The sequence below is a fragment of the Serinus canaria genome, chromosome 2 (assembly GCF_022539315.1).
Source record: "Serinus canaria isolate serCan28SL12 chromosome 2, serCan2020, whole genome shotgun sequence".
Classification (NCBI taxonomy): domain Eukaryota; kingdom Metazoa; phylum Chordata; class Aves; order Passeriformes; family Fringillidae; genus Serinus; species Serinus canaria.
The window spans coordinates 68205737-68225791 of NC_066315.1; the positions used below are offsets into that span (position 1 = coordinate 68205737).

The 20055-nt window shown below is 40.7% G+C and overlaps 1 protein-coding gene across 1 annotated transcript in view; it reads left to right on the forward strand.

Moving 5' to 3' along the window:
• The window catches only part of DUSP22 (dual specificity phosphatase 22), a 43678-nt gene extending 26921 nt beyond the window's left edge, over window positions 1-16757 (forward strand). The window contains exons 4-7 of the mRNA XM_030237275.2: window positions 2933-2982; window positions 8258-8332; window positions 9839-10010; window positions 12921-16757. Of these exons, the coding sequence (XP_030093135.1) occupies window positions 2933-2982; window positions 8258-8332; window positions 9839-10010; window positions 12921-13106 (483 nt within the window). The 3' untranslated portion in view covers window positions 13107-16757. The remainder of the gene's footprint in view (window positions 1-2932; window positions 2983-8257; window positions 8333-9838; window positions 10011-12920) is intronic.
• Window positions 16758-20055: the final 3298 nt, after the last annotated feature.

The following is a 20055-nucleotide window of genomic DNA, read 5'->3' on the forward strand; positions in this document are numbered from 1 at the left end:
CACAAGAAGCTGATTTCAACAGTCTTTGATTTAGCTCACTCTTTTGTAGTCCACTGTTCCACCTAACATTTTATGCTTTGCAGTTTGAGAATGGCAAACAAACTGCTAGGTAAGAAAATAGTGGTGTTTCTGTCTTTCTTGCATGCTAGTACCCTATATTAAATATTGTAGGTAGCTGTTTGTTTGCTTGGCATAAACTGTTCTGCTTGAAAGGTCCCTTTGGGGACCTTCTTTGATGGTACCTGCAGTCTATGTGCACAGGAAAGACAGTAGTGTCTTGGGGCACAGATATACAAGTATTGTGATCCTGGGTAGTTTTTTTCCAAAAAGAGTCACAAACAGCAGGGTTCAGCAATTGTGTCTTCCTATTGCTGATATGTTTAAAAAAAAAAGAAAGTCTATACAGTATGTGTGAGGAAAATCTTAATTCATGCAATCAACACAGGAATAGCTACACAAAAAATCCCGAGTCTCATGTATGAATACCTGCCTCATACAATCTTGTGGTGATGTTGTATTTCAAGTATCCAATTATGATGAGTAGTATTTGATTCTATTATTATAATTATTATTTCAACCAAGAGAAGCAAAACTAGATGATAGGGTGGGATCCTCAGGAGTTACCAACTCTGGCCAAACTGTGTTTGGCTCGAAGTTGCTGAGAGTTTCACTGTTGATTTTTGTGGGAGATGGGTTAGGTCACTGCACAGTATTTTTGAAATCCCACCTCTAACTATTTCTGAGTTGAGTGTGTGATTATTTCCTCACAGGGAGGAGTCCATCACCACAGCCTTCCAAAAACACAGGTGATATACATCAGTCAAAATACCAAATTCCAGTAACTTAAACCATCTTCTTTCTGAGAAGATTTATTAATAAAGCTAACAGGCTGATGCTGAGCATTTGCAAGCCCAGTAATGAAAAGTGTGCTGTGAGCTTCACTGGAAGTTGTAAGTGCTGAAGATGTCCAGGATCAGGCTTTGGATGAGCAATTTGGGACCATGTGTGGTCTCTCATAGGCTGGTTTCATGCTTGCTTGCAGTAGTTGGACCTAACCAGCCATGACAAAAAAAGGAACACTGCAGGTCTTAAATTTGTGCTGGGTGCTACTTCTGCTTTTAGAGTGAGCACGATCTGAAAGCTCCTCTGCACTCAGCCTGTGAAAAGTACTCAGCATGTGCCATAGCTTCTGAAATCTGCGGAGTGACTTTGCGTCAGTGCGTGCTGGAGGAGCGAACATTCTGGCGTGTAGTGCACTCCAGAGCTAACCCATCTCCTGCCCTCAGTTTTTAATTTTTCAATGGTATGGAGTTGCTAGAGGTGATGGGGAAAGAATAACATGTAAATTTACTTTCGGGTCTCAGGTCCTCATTCTACTGGAGTGACTCACTTGAAGTGATACTAGTGTCCAACTTAAAGCTCTCAGATGTGTCATACAAATGCTGATTATTGTAATTAATCTGTCAATATAACTAATTATCCTTGGCTCAGCAACCTATCAATATAAGTGTTGCTGCTACACTATCTTTCTAAATTAGTGTGTCTATACAGGTTGTTTTGGATCAGCTTTTGGCTGTGGAGCTTTCCTGGTTTCCCACAATGTTTCCGACTGTTTCTGATTGTTTCCCACAATCTCTCTGACATAGTGGTGAAGTTTGTGCACCTGGCAGAGCTGTGTCATGGTGCTGGGGTCAGGATCTCTTGTAAAAGGGCTTGCTCTTTGTGCAATGGCAAGGGAAGAAACAAAGTGTGTGTAGGGGAAATAAGGAGGGGTTTCCAAGACAGCAAAGCAAAGGGGTTGTAGATGATGCTGCCTCAGGTAGCCACACACTTGAGCAGTGAAAATTCCACTTCTTTCCCCAGCTGGCAAATAAAATGCCTGGTGGGTGCAAATTGTGTTCCACCTTGTTGGCAAAGGATCTCTTGTACATAAATATGCAGCTTTCCATGTGTGATGTTGAATGTGTGGGATTATTACAGGAGTGTGCATCATTACAAAAGGATAGATTTAGGTGCATTTTATAATGGCCCTTTTGCTTGAATTCTTGTTTTTACAAGTGCCTCTGAAGAATTCATAACTCAGCATCTGAGATAATTCAATAAGAGTTCCTGTGAATAATGTAGTTTTTGTGTGTCTGAGCTGCAGATTGTATTCTGGAAGTCATATTTGAGAAGTCACCTAAATGTGCTTTCAAAAGTGTTCCATTTCTTAACAGTCATAGGAGCAAAAAAACTTTTGAAAATAAAATGACAGTTGAAACGAGCATTGACAATGCAAAGCAGTAGTGTAGGATTGTAGATATGTTGGTTTAAATATATCCAGTAACATTTTTAATGCATCAGAAATGGTTATCTAACTTCCCTACTTGATCTGGTAACTTACTATGATAGCTGACTAAGAAAGAGAGGCTAATTTTGTGGAAGAAAAGTATGAGTTTTATGGTTGTCCTTCTTGAATGTTTACAAAAATAAAAAAACAAAATCGACGCCACAGACATGTTTCTTCTTTGAAATAAATTTTGTTTGGTTTATCAGCTGGGTGAAGAAAAATGATTTTGTGAGTTTAAAAGAAACTGCATATCACAATTTCAAGCTGTAACATTTGTTCAGAGAAAGGCAAGGGCAGGAGAAGATGCAACTTCATTTTCCTGGAAATGTAAGAACAATTGTGATCTTTTTAGTAAAGATGCTCCTTTTTTTAGAAGCTCACTATTGAGCCTTGGGAGAAGCATGACTAAGCTATATGCTGGTGCCATGGCAATGTGAAAGCAAGTCTTTTTAAATCTGACTGTATAGAGATGATCTCTGAATGATGGTGTTGCTTCTTCAAAAAAATTAATATTCCACCAGTCTAGAGCAGGATTTGTGCTGTATGGATGAATGTGTTTAACATGAATCTTTTCTTCTCATACCTTTTTGCTTCTTTACACAGGGAATGAAGTACCTGTGCATTCCTGCTGCTGACTCACCCTCGCAGAACTTGTAAGTATTTTTTTAAAGTAAATCACAAAACCCCAGAAATCCCATGATGCCTATTTTAAAATTTGCTGAAAGCTCTCATTCTGATCTCTAATGAGTATTACACAGATGTGGGGTCTAATCCGTAAAGAAAACACAGCAACACTTCATTTCAACCTGCTTTCTATGTGTGCTTGTAGGAGTCTCAGTATGTAAACACTCTTGATTTGTGGCCTTAAACTTCAGGAATTCCTTAGTGAGTCTGGGCCTAATTCAGTCACAGTTTATTTTAGCCACTGTTTTTGTAGATCTTTGTGTTTGGCTCCTCTATTTTTTTTTTTTTTTTTTTTTTTTTTAGTGCCAACTGCAGCCATTAACAAAATATTTGAAAGAGGTTTGAAGCATGGTGCCTCAAGGGTTGAAATAAATTCCTCACAGTGGGCCTTCAAAACAAAATCCCTGTATGCAAACTACCCCTGTGACAATCTGCTGGGGACTTCTTGAACCTGCCTCAGAAGTCCCTGCTGCTCTTAGTATAAGCTGGCGTGGCAGGGAGTTTTGTGCCCTGCAGTGACTCTCACCTTGAGGACACAGATACAGCAGCTAGGGTGTCCAAGCCTTGCTCTTTCTCATCTCTGCTAAAGTTCACGTAATGCTAATTGATTTACCCCTGGTTTTAATTGAGCATGGCAAGTCTTGATTCCAAAGAGAAATCAAAACAAAAGAACTTGGATGGTGACCAGCTCTCTCTTCTAGAGCTCAGTGTTTATGTTGGGGAGAGGTGAGGGGGGTTTCAGCCACATCCTGCTACCAAGTTTTGGTAGAGAAACAAGTAGTAGAAAGAGGCCTGCTAGGTGCGGAAGGAAGTTCAGTGCTGCTTTTTTCTTGTATCACAGCAATTTTCTGGCTCATGCTTTTGGGGGATATTTTTAGAGCATGTATTTCTCATACTTTAGAAATATTCCAGTGTGGCACTTGGTGTGTGATGATTTGCCTTTTCATTCTGCATTTCTGTCATGATTTTAGGGGAAGGGGAAAAAAAAAGCACCACACCCCACCCGCAATAAAAAACACCCTAATCCCCTAAATTTCAGGTCTGTAATGAGAAGACACAGAGCTAATGCCTTTGTCATGGACAACTTCCATGGCCTTAATATTTAGAATAAAAATAAATACATTTAAAGAGATGTAATTTTGGGGAGGAAAGCTAATATGAGATTAGAGGAAAAGATTCACGTCATTAATTGTTCATTGGCATTTTGAAGTGTGTAGCATTTTTGACAACATTTTCTAAATCTGCTTCCTTTGTTAATTGAGATCAATTATGAATGGAAAGAGAAAGGATGGCATTTATGATGAACATCAAACAATGTACAATTCCCTCACTGCTAAATATCAAGGAGTTACATTGAAAAACCAGCTCCTGTGCTCGAGCTGTCTGGTGCAGTACCAAGGCTCTTAAGGCTTCAGTAAGAAGATAGAATATTTGCATGAGTATTGTTTCTGTTATGCTGCAGGCATCTAAAATACTTGCTTTGGTATCAGGTGGTTGCAAGCAAACGTCATTACTTCTAATACTGATACATTCAATCACTTAAAATAAAACTTGATGAGTAACTGATTTTTCTTCTTTTACTTCAAACAGTCCAGGCCTTCAAGTAAAATCAAATCATGATGCTCACAAATAGCACCCTCGCTTGCTCTGCACATGCAGTCTTCTGAAAGAAAGAGGAAGTTCTTTTTGTTCAGCCTGTGAGGACTGGATGCAGTCTCATCTAGGAGTGGTTAACCACACTCCCTGTGCCCACTGTGGAGGGAGGGATAGCTAGGGAACAGGAAGGGAATTGGTCCCTCTGCAACATCTTTGCATGTCTACCCTCTTCTTAAAGAGGGATTATGTTGGTTTCTTTCTAGGGAGAAAAAAACAACCAAACAAGCAGCATCCTGTATTGCAGGTCCTTGTGTTCTCTTAGCAATGGTTGACAGGCACAACTGATGGGGTGCACTCTGCTCTCCTGCCTGTTTCCCTACAGCAAGGACCACCTGGAAGCCTTTTACCCACTGAATTTTGGGACTGTGAGCTCTTAATGCACTTCAGCTCAGTTTTCTGAAGGAAACCGCTGGTTTCTTGTGTGTATAATGCACATTTAGTCCTAGAAAACTTGTTTAGTGGAGTTCTTTTCCTCAGAGGGATGACTTGCCAGGGAAATACAGCAGGGATTCCCCTGTTAGCATGTGGGTGTTCACTAAAGTGTCTCAAAAGCTTTGTTTTACTCCCCTGTTCGGCCCCTAGCAAGCATAGGGAGAAAGCAATTGCGTTTCAGACTCAAGGTACTTCCTAGATGTTAAATCAACGTTTTCCCTGGTCTGTGAGAATTTTACCTTGGGCCAGTAACTGCTCCAGAAATGTCATCCTCTATAGAACTCATCACTAAAAAGTTATTTCTATAGAAATAAAACCTTCCCTTCCTACCCTGTTTCAGTTAATTGTCTTTGGCTGCCTGTTTCTAAGGAATTAACATCTAACAGTCAGGTGATTAGTGGTGATAATGCAGAAGCCAGGTGACCTATTAAGAGGAGAAAATTTTGGTAGATTATTTTTCTTTCACATCACCAAAGGAAAGAAACATCAAGATGCTTTGTCCTATCTGATTTGGATGCTGTCTTCTTAACCTTTGTAAATCTTTGTAGAAGTCTAACTAGCAACAAATGAAAATATAGCTCTGGTATCATAACTCTGCTCTTGGTCTAGTTTTGAATTATGCAGCGTGCTAGTGGGTAAGTTTAGATAACTTCCACAGCATCCTGGTAGGGGCATTGTGCTGGTGCTTCTTCCTGTGGTGTTTTCCCACTGTAAAGATGATGCAGTTCAGGACCCAGCTTTTAGCTGGGAGATGTAAGAGCCAGATATCATGTAATAAATTGTCCTGAAATCCAACAAATGGGCTGCAAATCAACACATTTGTCAAGCGCTTTCCTGTTAGAGATGATAGTCAACTGTTCTGTGGTTAGTGTAAGACTTACCATTCTTCTTTGTGTCTGGCACTTGCCACACAGCTAACTGGTCCTCAGTGTTAGTTTTCATCTAAATATGGTGTTACCGTAACCTTGAAAATGAGTTTAGGCAACTGTGTGTGCTGCTCCAGAAGAGCCCCTGATGCCATAGGGCTGTGGAGGAGTTCATAACCTCCTTTTCTCTGGCTCAAGGTAAGGAGAGGCCAGGGTGCTATAGAGGAGCACTAATTCTAGATGTGACTATTTCTCTTCTCATTTTCATGAATGCCTGTAAACACACTTGAAAGCACATCAGCAGACTGAGTGTCAGTAGAGAGGAAGGGTGAAGAAAACTGGGTGAATGGAGTTCACGATGTTTAGTACCTATGCACAGTCACGGATATTTTTCAAACCAGTGTTCAAAGTGTCTTACCAAAACTTGTGCGAGATCATTGAAACAAATTCACTGGTGCATGAAGCTGCCCTCCTGGCCAGATTTTCTAGAGAGAAAAAGAAAAGATGAGAAGATCAGGTCAGATAATACAGACCTAACCAAGCTGCATCTGAATGAATGCTTTCAATCTCAGCTAAGCTCTTCATTCTGCAATAGCAAAGTCTCTTGCACACATAGCCAGAGGTCTCATTTGTCCTCTAAATTTGTTTATGTGAAACCTCTTGTGATCCCCTGGCAGACCGGAGCACCATGATTTGTTAGAACTCAGCCAGCGACAGTGGTTTGGTGTGGCAGTCTGAGTACACATGCATTTGTAAGGCTTTGTCTTCACTTATCCCACATGCTTCAATAGTTCCTTTAGAAACATAAAAGCCTTAGTTGACCTGCTGTCCTAAGGCTTGGGAGTGCATTGTGCCTTGAGATTTTCCAAAAAAGCTGCTCAAGTCTTCTCTAGCTGTGTTTTCCATTTTGTATCCAGTGATGCAGGAACCGAATTGGAGAGGGAGTCTCGTGCTTGGGATCTTCTTTTTGTTTATTCCAGTTAGATATTCTTGCATTCACAAGGTTTTCAGGCAGTGACACTGTTGCATCAGTGTTGTCCTTCAGGACAGGAGTGTTTACAGTATCAGCAGCTGCACTGTTAGGCAGGAAGGGAAGCTTCCTTTTATGTGGGTATTCCTGATTTTTGTGTGGCTGCTGGTGCTGGGCTGAGGTTTTTTTTTCTTTTACCCTTGTGGTATAATATTCACCCAGAAAGGGGAAACATCTTGAATACAGGACGTTGTGTTTCATGGGTGTTGAGCGCAATGTGCTTTCAGGTTTGACCTTGCCAGCAGGCCTGGCAGTGACTGCCCCCTAAGAACCTCTTTCCTCTGCCTGTGTTGCCCCTACCGCTTCTGCTTGTGAGCTTATTGCAAGAACACTCAAAGGCCACCATGAACTCTGGCTCTGTTGAGCTAAGAGGTGCTGCATGCACCTGTGGTAAACTGCAGGCAGCACCAAAGGCTTCGCAGTTGAAAAGGCGGGGTGTGCAACTTGGAACTGGGAAGCAAAGAGGCAGTGCTGCATATTCACTCAGATGATGACAGCTGCCTGCCTGCTATCCTTCACCATGCCCCACTTAAAATGAAAGGGGCATGTGTAAAGGATAGTGAGATTATAAACCCTAAAGTTTGCAGATGGAATCTTCTCTAGGTTTTCTCCTCTGCTGCTTTAAAACAGGTGGGCTGTAGACTGACACCCTGCATATGAGAAGGGGTACTTCTGTCTGAAAGGAGAAGACTGGAAGGAACTTAAGAAGACAGGGCTTGAATTGAGAATTTTTTCATAGCAGAGACAAAAGGAAGTGATTTCACATAGCTGAGCAGAAAGTCTTAATGCTTAGACATGCCCTGGCATATGGCTTGAAGGAGGAGGTAGAGTTAGAGATAAGCATAAGTTTGGGTAGCAGGTAGTGTCTCTTTGTGAGAGACATTATGTCTGGAGAGCTGCTCGTGCAGTTGTGCTGAGTTCCAGACATCTGAGAACACAAGGACATGTGAGGTCAAGTCACTGCTTTTAAGAAGAATCAAACACAAACCGAAATACAGACTTGACAGTCAGCAGAATAAAGTTTATCACACTGTAGTGCCTAAAATACCAGTTTCTTACTTGGATAGAGTAGCAAATAACTTACACCAGTGAGTTCTGTGTTTCATTGGCAGACAATAACTTTTACTTTGTAAGACCTGTATTCAGTTCTAAATTCTAGAAACAGCGTGAGGTGAGCTTTCGGATATATTTCTTTCTTTCTAAGTAGTGATTTCACTAAATGCAGCACTTTCTTTATCCTCTTTCTGCTTTTGTTTTCAGAGCAAGGCATTTCAGAGAGAGCATCAAATTTATCCATGAGTGCCGGCTCACAGGTGAAGGCTGCTTAGTTCACTGGTATGTATACTGCTCACTAAAAAAACTTTTTAAGGGTTTCTCTACCTTGATTTGGATGTTCATAATTTTAATAAATTAGTGGTCATCTCCCCTCTGTAGCAAAATCCTCTTGGACTAAATTGACCCCTTTATTCAGAAAGTCCCAGAAGATTTGCAAATTAAAGCCTTATGCTAGAACTTTGGAGTCTCTGGGATGGGCAGCTGCTTGGACATGAAAGGAGCCCATGAAATTCTTCTTGACCTTCTCTTATCAAGCATTTTTGTAGGATTTATTTGACTAGGAATGTGTTGGCTGAAGACATACTATTTCTTTCTCGTCATTTTAATCACTGTATTTCTAAATGTAATTTCCATAATCCTAATAATGTGATTAGTTTCTCTAACAGCTGTTTTGGTGACTTCAGAATTGTTAAAAAAATCTGTCTGGACAGAAATTTATTTTTTTCCCCTCTTTCTTTTCTTTAAACTGTTGAAGCATTCAAATGTTGCATTTGTTAATAGCAAAACCCTGATTGGAGAGATGCTCCTGGGTCTGTAAAGAATAGAAAAGGAAATCCCACCCTGGGTTTTTTCTTGCTGTCTGCTATTGGTTGTAGTGTTTGTGCTGTATGTCCAAAGGACAAATCTGAGTCTATATCTGGAATCAGAGTCATCTCATGATTTGAACACTGGACTTGTACACAGGCCCTGAGTATAAATCCTCACTTTGCTATTGACTCATGACAGGGCTATGCATGGGCCATTTGGTCAGTCTTAGTGTATGGAAAACAGGAATAAGTAGTCTGAATACTGATAAAATTTAAAAAACCATAAATTTGTGAAGTATTCAGAAACATAAAATGGCGAAAGGGTCTGGTAACTATATTTTTACTGTGCTAAATATAACTCTGTTTATTCTCTCAATAGAAATGATTCTGAGTTTGTCCAGTGTTTTTCAACTAGGCATAATGAATGATTCTTACTCTATCCCAGCTTTTCATCTGGGGAAACTGGAGTCCTGAGAGTTTAAGCTGCACAATGCAGTCAATAGCAGAAAGAGGAACTCAAGCAACCAGACATATGTACCTCTTATTAGTTCAGTTAAAGTTCATTCTGACCCCATGAAATTGCAGCCTTTTTTCATGGTGGAGAGGACACAGTGTTATTTTACTGTTCTGATCTTTATAAACAGAAGAAAGAAAGTGGGTGACTTACTTCTGCCTTTTTAAAATCCAAATCTAACTTAGAATGTGTGCACTGTCCCCTGCTTTTGTGACTACTTTATGCTTATTTCTTCCTTTTCAGCCTCATATGAATTACCACTCAAAATCCACTTTCTTGATCATGTAGATTTTTTTTCTGCTGCATTTGAAAAAGTAGCACCAAAACCATTTAACTCAAATATTATAATATTTCTTCCTCATGGCAAGCAACACAGCAGTCTTTGATGTTGAGAAGTGATGCTTTTAGCTGTGACAGGTGAAGTGCAGCACTGCTTCAGTGCATTGCACTCTCTTTTCCATGCAGCCTTGCAGGTGTCTCCAGGAGTGTCACACTGGTGGTTGCCTACATCATGACCATCACAGACTTTGGCTGGGAAGATGCGCTGTCTGTTGTCCGCGCGGCGAGGTCCTGTGCCAATCCAAACATGGGCTTCCAGAGACAGCTGCAGGAATTTGAAAAACATGATGTTGATCAGGTAAATGAACTACAACAAAGAATGGGAAACACAGCTCCAAGTCAGATCATGAGCTACTTCTCACTATTTTGTGGTCTGTGTGGTTTATCTGACTCCCCATTTTTGCTTTGAGGGAATGGCTTCTTAGCCCAGCCAGTTCCGCTAAGGAGATACAGATCGATCTGAAGGTATCCGGGAATGCTGGGTGGGAGAAGGGATTAGGCACAGCATCTGAACACCTCATGCCCAACTGTGCTGTTAATTTGGTGGTTGCTTCTTGTGAGCTAAGACACACTTGAAGATTAACATCTTTAGAGGGGTAAAAGGTAAAGGGTGAGTTCTCAGAACATAGGTAAAAGGCCAACCTATAACTACCAGTTGTATAAAAGTAGTGAGTTTCCCCCCAGCACATTCATTTGGAATAGTAAGCAGGAAAGAAATCATCATCACAAATCTTTCATGTCCAGGAGTTAAACTAAGTCCTCCTGATTTGTGTGTTGTGACTCCCCTCCCACCTTGTGTGGCTAAGACTGGATAAATTTTCTGATGTTTAGGGCAGCCTCAGATCTGACCCTTTTTTTCTTATTAGCCTTTTGAAGGTTTTGTAGGACTAGGAAAATCAATGAAAGGGTAGGATTGCTAAAGGGGTTTCATAAAACAAAAATTAGTTTCTTACTCCAAAAAAACCCCATCCTACGCAAAAGGCCGGCTCCCTGTGGGTGATTGGTGACTTCCACTTACATTACCAACCTACTGTGGCTGTCCCTTCCATTTTCCATTGCTCAGCATGTTCTTGTTGTGTGGGCTTTTGTGCCTGTTGTGCTTATTAAAAATAACAACAACAGAGGCGAACCAAAGTCGGAAAGCAAAATACACAAGACAAAGGATGTTGGTTTTTTTTATTCCATCCCTGTCATGCTGCTGCAGAAAGTTCAGAGTTTAGAAATTACCATTTGTTTTGCCTGATGCAGTTAGCAACTGTAAATATTTGCTTTTTTTTTTTTTTTTTTTTTTTTTTTTTTTTTTTTTTTTTTTTTTTTTTTTACATTTAACTGAATGTTTCCTGGATCATTTTGAACTGGTGACTGGTGTAAATGGTAGAGTAACTGATTTTTAAGAGACAAAAATCAGAGAGGGACTTTCCAGACTTGTCTCCTTCCTCCCTTACAGTCATTTCTACTCTAATTGGTTTGGTCTAACAGCAATGACAATTAAGGCTGTATGCAAATAGCCTGATAAAGACAGTAACGTCTCTCTTTTTTCATCCACCATGGACTGTGCATTCTGTCTTTATTCACTGAGGGGGAGGCAGTAGGTTGCAAAAAGAGTATCCACCTGTATTCACTGGCTGGGCTGTAGTTTCTTACTGTCTCTTAAGAGCAACCACATCCTCAGCAGGTGTCTGTTTACACACCTGATTTCGGTGGAATGATGCCATCTGCCAAGGGCGGGAACTTTTTTCAGATTTCAGCAGCATTTGGTGTTTTGCTGTTCCACTAAAGGGTGGTGGTATCCTGTGGCCACTCTGGAATGTTGTCCTCTAGAGCTTGGTCTTAAAGGATGAGGTTTAGTCACTAAGGTCACCATATAGTTTGCACCTGTTCCAAACTTCCAGATGGTACCTTGAGGCTTCAGATTTGCCTGAGGACCTCTTTAAGGAATGGGAGGAGGTATCTGTGTTGAGGTCTTGTCTCCCAATATCCTAGTAAATGACCTTTATGGATTCAGCTATTTCATGAGCCCCAAACAGAACAAAGCTATGAAGGTTAAGGTTTGAAAAATTAACATTATCCCCACTGGGACACAACAGTTGGAGTCTGCATTTACTAGCTGCTTCTGCAGGTGAGCTCAACAAAATTGTCAGGACTTGGACAGTTCCTCAGCTCGAATTGTCCTCAGATGGACTCAAATTCTCCAGCAGGCAAAGAAGCTGCTGTCAGAGCTGAGTGGATAGGAAAAGTGAACTTGTGAAATTTCCACTCTTTCCTATAAGACAGAGTTATCTGTTGGCAGGTCCAAATCAAGAAAAATGAGTGGGGGATTTATACAATATGCACTTATGGAGCTTGTTGGAATACAGGTATCATGTGATAAAAAAAATGTGGGTTTAAAATGAGATCGCATGACAAAAGAATTGTGTTATCAGACACAAAGATACTGCCTCAATCTCTGGAAGCACCTGAGCTGAAAATTGCTGCAAGCTGAGGAAATGGCCAGGGAAGAGGTCCCAGCATTATTGCCCTGCTGTTGCTTGATTCTTTCCTTATCATTTATATCTGGTTACTCTCAAAGCAGGATAAAGAGCTGGACTGACCATCAGCTGGGTCTGGTACACATGTTACCATGTACCAAATTCAGTCATTCATATCAGTAACATATGGGGTCCTATTCTATAGCTTGTAAAACTCATAGACTGTTTCTTCCTAGAAGACACCTATTGGAATATACACACTACATTTTTTACTACTGGTATTTGCAGGCTCAAGACAAAAAGCCTGTAAGAGTGGTTCACTTTCTCATCATCAACCTTCTTGCAGCCTGTTGTGATTTGGGCAAGTTGGCTGATCATACTGGCTTCCATACTAATTCCTCTTATTGTTTGTGTATGCAGCAGGAACAGGGAGATTTTAAGTCCAGGATGTCCATTCCCAGCAGGTGTTCCTTACTCTGTGTTAGTCCAGTCAGCCAAGCTGTTCCACAGATGTGTCATTTCAGGAGATGTAAAGGGTCTCAGTGATTTCAAATATGTGTTCCTGTGCTGTGCATTCCCTGCTGCTGTTGAAGGTCATGCAATATTTGCAGTGCTTTTTTTTAAACTATATATGATCCTAAAGGTTATTGAAATTCTGTAGGACAGGAAAAAGAATTACTTCTCCATCCATTTCATGTTACTGTTTCATAATTTTTTATATGTCTTTTCAATTTCTCCAGTTCAGGCAGTGGCTGAAAGAAGAATATGGGGAAAACTCTTCTCAGGATCTGCAAGAAGCCAAAAATCTTCTGAGCAAATACAAAGAGCAGGCAGAGTTGCATCAGACTACTGGAGGAAGGCAGTGGAATAACAACTTCTCATCTGTGCCATCACTCTCATACAGCAACTACACAACAGAGACCTAGTTGCAAGAGGTTGATTTTTTTTTCTTTCTACTTTTGCAAAACATCTTGCCATGTTTTCCATCCCATCTTCAAGACTTTCAGCAGTAAGCCATGCAAACTGTTGATTTATAGAAAGCTTCTTGATGACATTAAGTGTGTGTGTGTATGAGTGTGTTTCACACAGTTTGGTAATTCGGGCAGGATCAAGCTCTGTTTATGCCCAGAGACAGGATCCAGTTACTGTGGCTGAGGCAAGTCTGTCTGCCAGCCACAGCTATGTCCCCTTCTGCCCACATTGCCTGGCATTTGCTGTGAGGTTAGCTCAACTCCTCTTGTTGTAGGCTAGCAAAGGGCTTGGAGAGATGAAGTCTGGTGATTCAAGCTGTGGCAGTTTGGCATCTCTGCACTCTTAGTGTGGCCAAGGTGTTACTGCACCTGAAGAAGGGAACTCGAGTCTGTGTCTCTGCTGCTCCTGCTCACAGTCCATTGGCAGGTAATAGTGTGGAGGTGGGTGTGAACTTGAGTGCAGGCTGAAAGCTGGAGCAGGTCAGACAGGGGCCCAAGTAGCTTTCCTCCAGCAGTGGCATCTAGGAGAGAAGTGGGACAGACAGCTCTGAGTAATAACACCTTCAACCGCCACCGTTGTCTTTGCTTCAGTGCCCGTGAGACTGAGCTGTCGGCAGAGCTGCCACAGACCAAGAGCACCCAGGCTGTTACCACAGCTCAGCTGATGTGCAGTGATTTAAGCCGTGGTCCCTTGAGTGTGCATCTGGTCTCCCAGCATCAGCTTTTCTGGGGAATAGTTTATCATGTCTCCAGAGCCACTGAACTCCATTCCCCACGGAACACGTGCCTCTTCAGCACACGCCCCTGCGCACACGATAGCGCGTCTCCAAAGAGTGGGCTTGGTGTGAGTGCGAGCACCTGTTTCTTTGCTTGTGCTGTGGTTTGCTCTTTGACTTCAGCTACCTCAAAAATGCTGTTCTTGTCATTGTGGTTGTAAATGCAACCTTGAAAATTGCCTTGTGTAATCATAATCTAACACTGAATGAAGTAAGTGGGTGCGTGTGTGTGCGAGAGTGCGTGTGCACGTATATTTCAAAATGTCTGTATTGGAGAAGTGTATTGTTTTCTTTTAAAATTGCCCATATTTCTCACTGGTTTGAAGATTGAGTTGTTGGAATTCAACTTTCCTGCCATTTAAACACCACTATATATTTTGCTGTGATCAGATTTATGGGAATTCATTTGTACAATATATTTTAAACTAGGTTGAAACTAGGGGCCATACTCCGCTCTTGGTTAACACTGTGTTTTTCTGGAATGGAGCCATTGCCTGACTGAAGCAGCTTGTAAGGGTGTAACTTCAAACATGTCAGTAGGGGTGCTGGGCAATGTATTGATTTCTGATGGTGTAATTTGGGGTGGCCCTGATGCCAAGATCATGATTTCTTGTCTTTGACTTGGAGGATGGAAGGCCTGCTTTTCTTGAAGATTCTAGAAAATAAAAAGTACCACCCAAACAGCCAAGATAGAAAACTAAAACCAAACCCTTCATTTGTTCAAGTGTGGTATGTATCATGCTAAAAGCTGAGCACTGAGTGAGGAGCAATCAGCCTACTAAATAGTATCCAAATTGTGTCTCTTTCATTTTCTTTGGTACTCTGGCCTCCCATTCTTCTACAAGAAGAGAGTCACAAGATTCCTCTACATGTGATTTCCTGCTTGCAGGTGGCAGTGAATTCTTTGGATGGGAGCAAGACTTTTGGGTCAAGTAAACTCTGGGTGTTAAATATTTTTTGTTAAGTATCATAAAAAAATATGTTATGGCCTGTGAAATATGGGTCGTGCATATCAATAATTGCCTAAAAGGAAAAAAGGGAATGGGGTGGAACTGACTTGTCCATTTCATCTGAGGTAAGCCTGCATCAGGGTTCTCATTGCACTAAGTGCTTGAAGTATACTGAGCACGATGAGAGCAGGATAATCATATCTTTGTTGCAGTAAGGGTGCTGGATTTGGGAAAAGTGCTGGAACTGACCTTGTTTTCAAGCTTGCAGCTAAATGAACCACTGCCTGTTTGGTATATCCAGCAGTTGCTCTGTGGTTGCCTGGTAAGAGGGGTATTTAGCTGTTCCTGAAGATGTTGATCTGCAAATAATAGTCTGGTTAACAATTCCAGCCCAGCAGTGTCCATGTTGGCAGTCCCTTCTGTGCTCTGAGGGTAGATGTAATAATTGGAAATGTTTTCCTCGGTAACAGGGTCTGACACATGTTCAGGATGTGGGTCCATTTGTTTAACCCTCTACTCATGATAGCATACGTAGGGCAGCGTCAGCTCATCCCCAAGGGGCAGCTTTGGCAGAAATATTCTGCCTATGGTCTTGCAGGTATCCAGCCAGTCCTTCCTGTAGCTGGCTGCCAACGTTGTGTATCCTATAACACTCCTGGCACTCTTGTTCTATCAGTAATAATGCTGTGGGTGCTGGTAAGTTAGCAGTTCTTTTAGTGTTCTGACACATACAAGGCAGAAGGGGAGATATCTGTTAATTTTCATGTGTCCAAGATTAATCTGCACTGGTTTTTTTAAATAGTTTGGTTATCTCCAAAGAGTCAGTCCCTTGAACAGGATCTTTTTTGGAACTGAGTTTGGCTTTAAGGCCATATAGCAAACATCAGTGTGTGTTTTGCTGCAGCTCCAAAGCAGATGCAGGGTAAGCTGGGAAGACGGAGGGAATGCTGCATTGTCAGTGAGTGGAAGTGCCTCTCTCTTTTTGAAAGGCAGAAGGGGTATTTTCTACAGTCTCCACCTTCAACATCTTGTGTAGTGGTATTTGGGTACTGCATACTGCAGGTAAGAGCAGTACAAGAGTAACAGCAGTCTAAGGAAACTTTAATCTGGTTTGTCCATGTAGAGAGCAGAATGATGGTTTGCCTCCTAATTACCACGGGTGCAGAAGAGAGAGCTGCAGTTCTCACCTTTAGCCTTTTGGAGAGGGAGAGGAGCTAACGCAGGCTGAGAATGTGACATGATTTGTCTTCCAACCAGCCTTTCACTGGCAATTTGTAGGACTTTCCAGCTATCTGGAACACAACTAGACCCAATTCACCTCTTAGTAGTTGGCCTTTGTAGTGTAGATGATGCATTCAGTTATTTTGTTTCTGTACTTCAAAACACTGTCCTCATTTTGATGTTCACTGGAAAATGTATAAAGTTTATAACACCTTATTGGATATTCAGATTTGAAATGTATAATCGATTTTTTTTGGGCTAAACTTGATATCCATGTGTGATTATAAGCAAATGTCTAGTGTTTTAGAATGTAGGTAATGGGTAAATGCATTAATAGTATTTATTACTAAGTTTTTTAACCTGGAAAAAGTTGCTTCCTTACATTTTGTGGTTGAATAGGAAGATATGGCAAATCATATCTGTTTTTTAAAAAGGGTTAATAACTTTGGTTGCTATAATGGCCATCACCTATAAAGATGTCAGTGAAAAATTATAGCAATTATTCCACTAGTTTAAAAATTCTGAATCTGGTAAGCTTCTTGATTCTCTGTCTTCCTCTTCCTGGGCATCTTAGCGAAGCCTTGATTGCTTTTTCCAAATGTTTGTATTTAATACGTTCTACAATTTTTTTATAAATAAAATTAAATGTTAACACCTCATCTGCTTTTGTATTTCTTGAAATCAATGATAGTGTCCAGAAGGTTTCTACTCGCTGTTTGTATCCCTGCAGGTACAGTAAGAGTACAAGACTAACTAATTTTGGTGTTTTGATTACTTTTTTCTCTTGCACACAAACTTCTTGAAACTACTCTTCTTTTCAGCGACTGCTTCCAGGTGAGTTCAAGAATCTTCAGCACAAGCACCTCTTGATAGTCTCCCAAAAGGATCTTGCATGTCTTACTGATTGTTGCTGGCCCATCATTGAATGGGGTATGTGGTGAATCCTATGTTTTTTATTATTTTGAAATACCTTCTTTTCCATAGCACACTGACTTAGGGCTTATCCAGCTGTAACACTTACCTAGTTTTCAGGCTGCCAGTGTTCAAGGCTCTCAGTAGTGGTCTGTCAGAGGAAGCTGATGTAAGTGGCAGATGATTCTCAGGGGAAAACATTAGAAAACTTAGAGTGTAAGGGAGGAAATGCCCCGTTCAAATTCCCACAGATAACTCACTGCATTTCTGGTTTGACACTATCTCTGTTTAGAGAGCATTTCTGACATTTGGGCAGTTGGAAACAAAAATCCAAACCTAAACCAAAAAGCCCACCAACTTGAGATTATAATCAGACAGATCATAGCCAGATCTCATGGCCATTTCAATCATTGCTGAAGGCTGAACTGCCTTCACTTATCATGAAGGCAGAATTAGATGCTCAGGCACAGTGAGTTGTGACTCTTGTCTTTTTTCCCCTCTCCTTCCTCTCCCAGCACTTGTTATTTTATATACTATTGGGAATGTGTGGAAGTTGATTCCTAAGGAATCTTGGGCATTCAACGAATCAGTAATACTCTCCACTAGAATAACGTAGATGTGTCTGTAGATAGCTCTGAAAGTGATAGATGCATTTTGTTCAAATACATTTCATAATACATAATTCATCTTCAGTGTAAATGGGATGGCTCGGATTTTATTAATGTGTGTTTCGGTCCTCTTCATGTCTTTCTATGAAGAGACTTTAAATTCAATACAGCCTGCTTTGTGACACTTGAATTAGTAGTGTGATTACCTTCTTTCTCCCATCTGTTATCCATAGAAGTGTCTTAAATATATGTGCTACAACACTGATGAGACAGAATACATGCTTAAAGTATAATCCCTTCTGATCTAGGGAAACCTCATAAGCTTTAGAGAAGGCTTCTCCTCTGCCTAAAGGAAAACAACAGTTTCTAAATCAAAAAATGCTTTACTGCTTAATCTTCCTTTTGACCACTTAGTACTTTTCAAGGGTAATTTTTAACCAAATCACATGCAAAAATTGTGCTGGAACCGTGGTGCTGTATTGCTGTTCTGACTGTGTATCTCATTCCCTCCAGGGTTATGTGGAACTGTTGTGAGTTCTGGAAAGTGGCAGTTTTGATCTGATTCCTGGAGCTGAGGGAAGTAGAAGTCAAACTTGCATGTCCTTAGATGTGCTTATAACCTGATAAGGGGTTTTGGCTTTGCCAGCAAATTATGAGAGTCCTTCCACCTCCTCAAGAAGATTGCATTGGCAGGGGGAAAATGATGATGGTCTGTAGAAAATATTAGCATGAGGAAGATGATGTTGCACTGTGCAGTGTTTCTGTAGATACCCCTCGAGACACAAGGCACGTGACAGAAACAGCTAATTTCATAACTTTGTTCCCAGCAGAGCTTTAAATGTGGGTCTTGTTTTCCATGTGGCCCAGCTCCTGTGCTTAACTATTTCACTGCTACATTTAGCTGTTTTGTCCAATATTATTATTCTGCCCTCAGCCAAGGAAAAAACTCTTCTTTATATATTTGAATGTGTGCTTAGCTCCAGTGAATTATGCCAGCTGTGTTTTACTAAAACTGAGTAGCTTGTGAGTAGCTACAGGTCACACTTTCTGTAGTCACTACAGGTGACTTCCTGTAGTTTTCCATGTAGTTTCTAGTGTAAACATTAGGAGTGGGCGCTAGTGAAGTGTGAGCAAGATGTGTCCTTTTGCCATTGAGCAGCTGCATAGCTCAGCCCTAAGACTGAGCTGTTGTAGGAGACTTGGTTCTGCTCATGTGAGCCAAACACATCTGCAGTGAACTGGGACTAAAACTCACTTGCAAGCAGCCTCAAAAAGTGGGATTTTCAGCCAGACCTGAGCCCAGTTTCCATTTTAGATGAGACAATTATGAATGTGCAGGCTTTTTATCCTCCGTTATTTATTGAACTATGAGTAGAGAGATCAGAACCAATACCCTGAAGCTGCTTGAAATGTGAAGTGTTCTTAGGTTGTTTGCTTGATTGGTCATTATTCATACAGGTATTGGCAACACAGTGTTAGAGCTGGGAGATGACATTTACATATGGACCCTTTGATAGTCTGAGTTCTGATTCTCCTTTTTCCCTTCTTTCCCTGAAGCAAGTGAGTTTTTATTTAATTTGTCAGCAGATAATACAGCGAATGGGATTTTTGTTACAATTTATTGCATTTCTTCCCCTCCTTACATCCTTTTACCTTTGTTTTCTGTGTGTGGGTTTCTTTGGGGTTTTGTGTTTTGGTTTTTTTGTGGTTTTTTTTTTTTGTTTTTTTCAAGTAACTAGTATTTATCCCAGACTTCTTGAGTCAGGGTAAGTGCCAGTATGTGGCTTGCAAACAATTTGTTTCCTGTAAGTATGTATTTATATTAATAAATGCTCTTGTTATAAGGTGGCTGATTTACTTAATTGTATTAACAATTAAGTAAATTTTGGCTGTCTGTGTATCTGTCCTGTTATGACTGGGGTGGTTTTCTCTGAAGCTTGATGTGCCTTTTGTTGGATGTTGTCATCTTCTGTGGCCTTATGGCTCTTGTACACCACTGGATGCTTTGGATAACTAACACTGATCCATGACAATGTTAAGTCTGCCATTGAAAACATTCAAAAGGGATTTTTTTTTCTGATTTCTATGCCAAATGCAATGTTCATTGGTGGACCTGTATCCTGTGCAGGTTACTATTAATTGCAAACATTTTACCTGATCCTCTCCTTTACATTTTAAGGCAAGATGGGACTTAGTTGAATGTTTCTAAGTAGGGAAAACTCTGTCCTGTGTTTAGAGGAAGTACATGTTGAAGGTATCAGAATTATGGCTGTTTATATGCATGCTCACTCTGTATTTTTCCAAGGATTGCATTTTGGAAGTCTTTGCAAGTTAAGTCTGCAGCATGTGACTTGCCCAGCAAAACAGCTTATAAAATCCCTCAATGTCTCAAAAGAAGGAAAGAAAAGGTAAAAAACAAACAAAAAGTTCATATTTT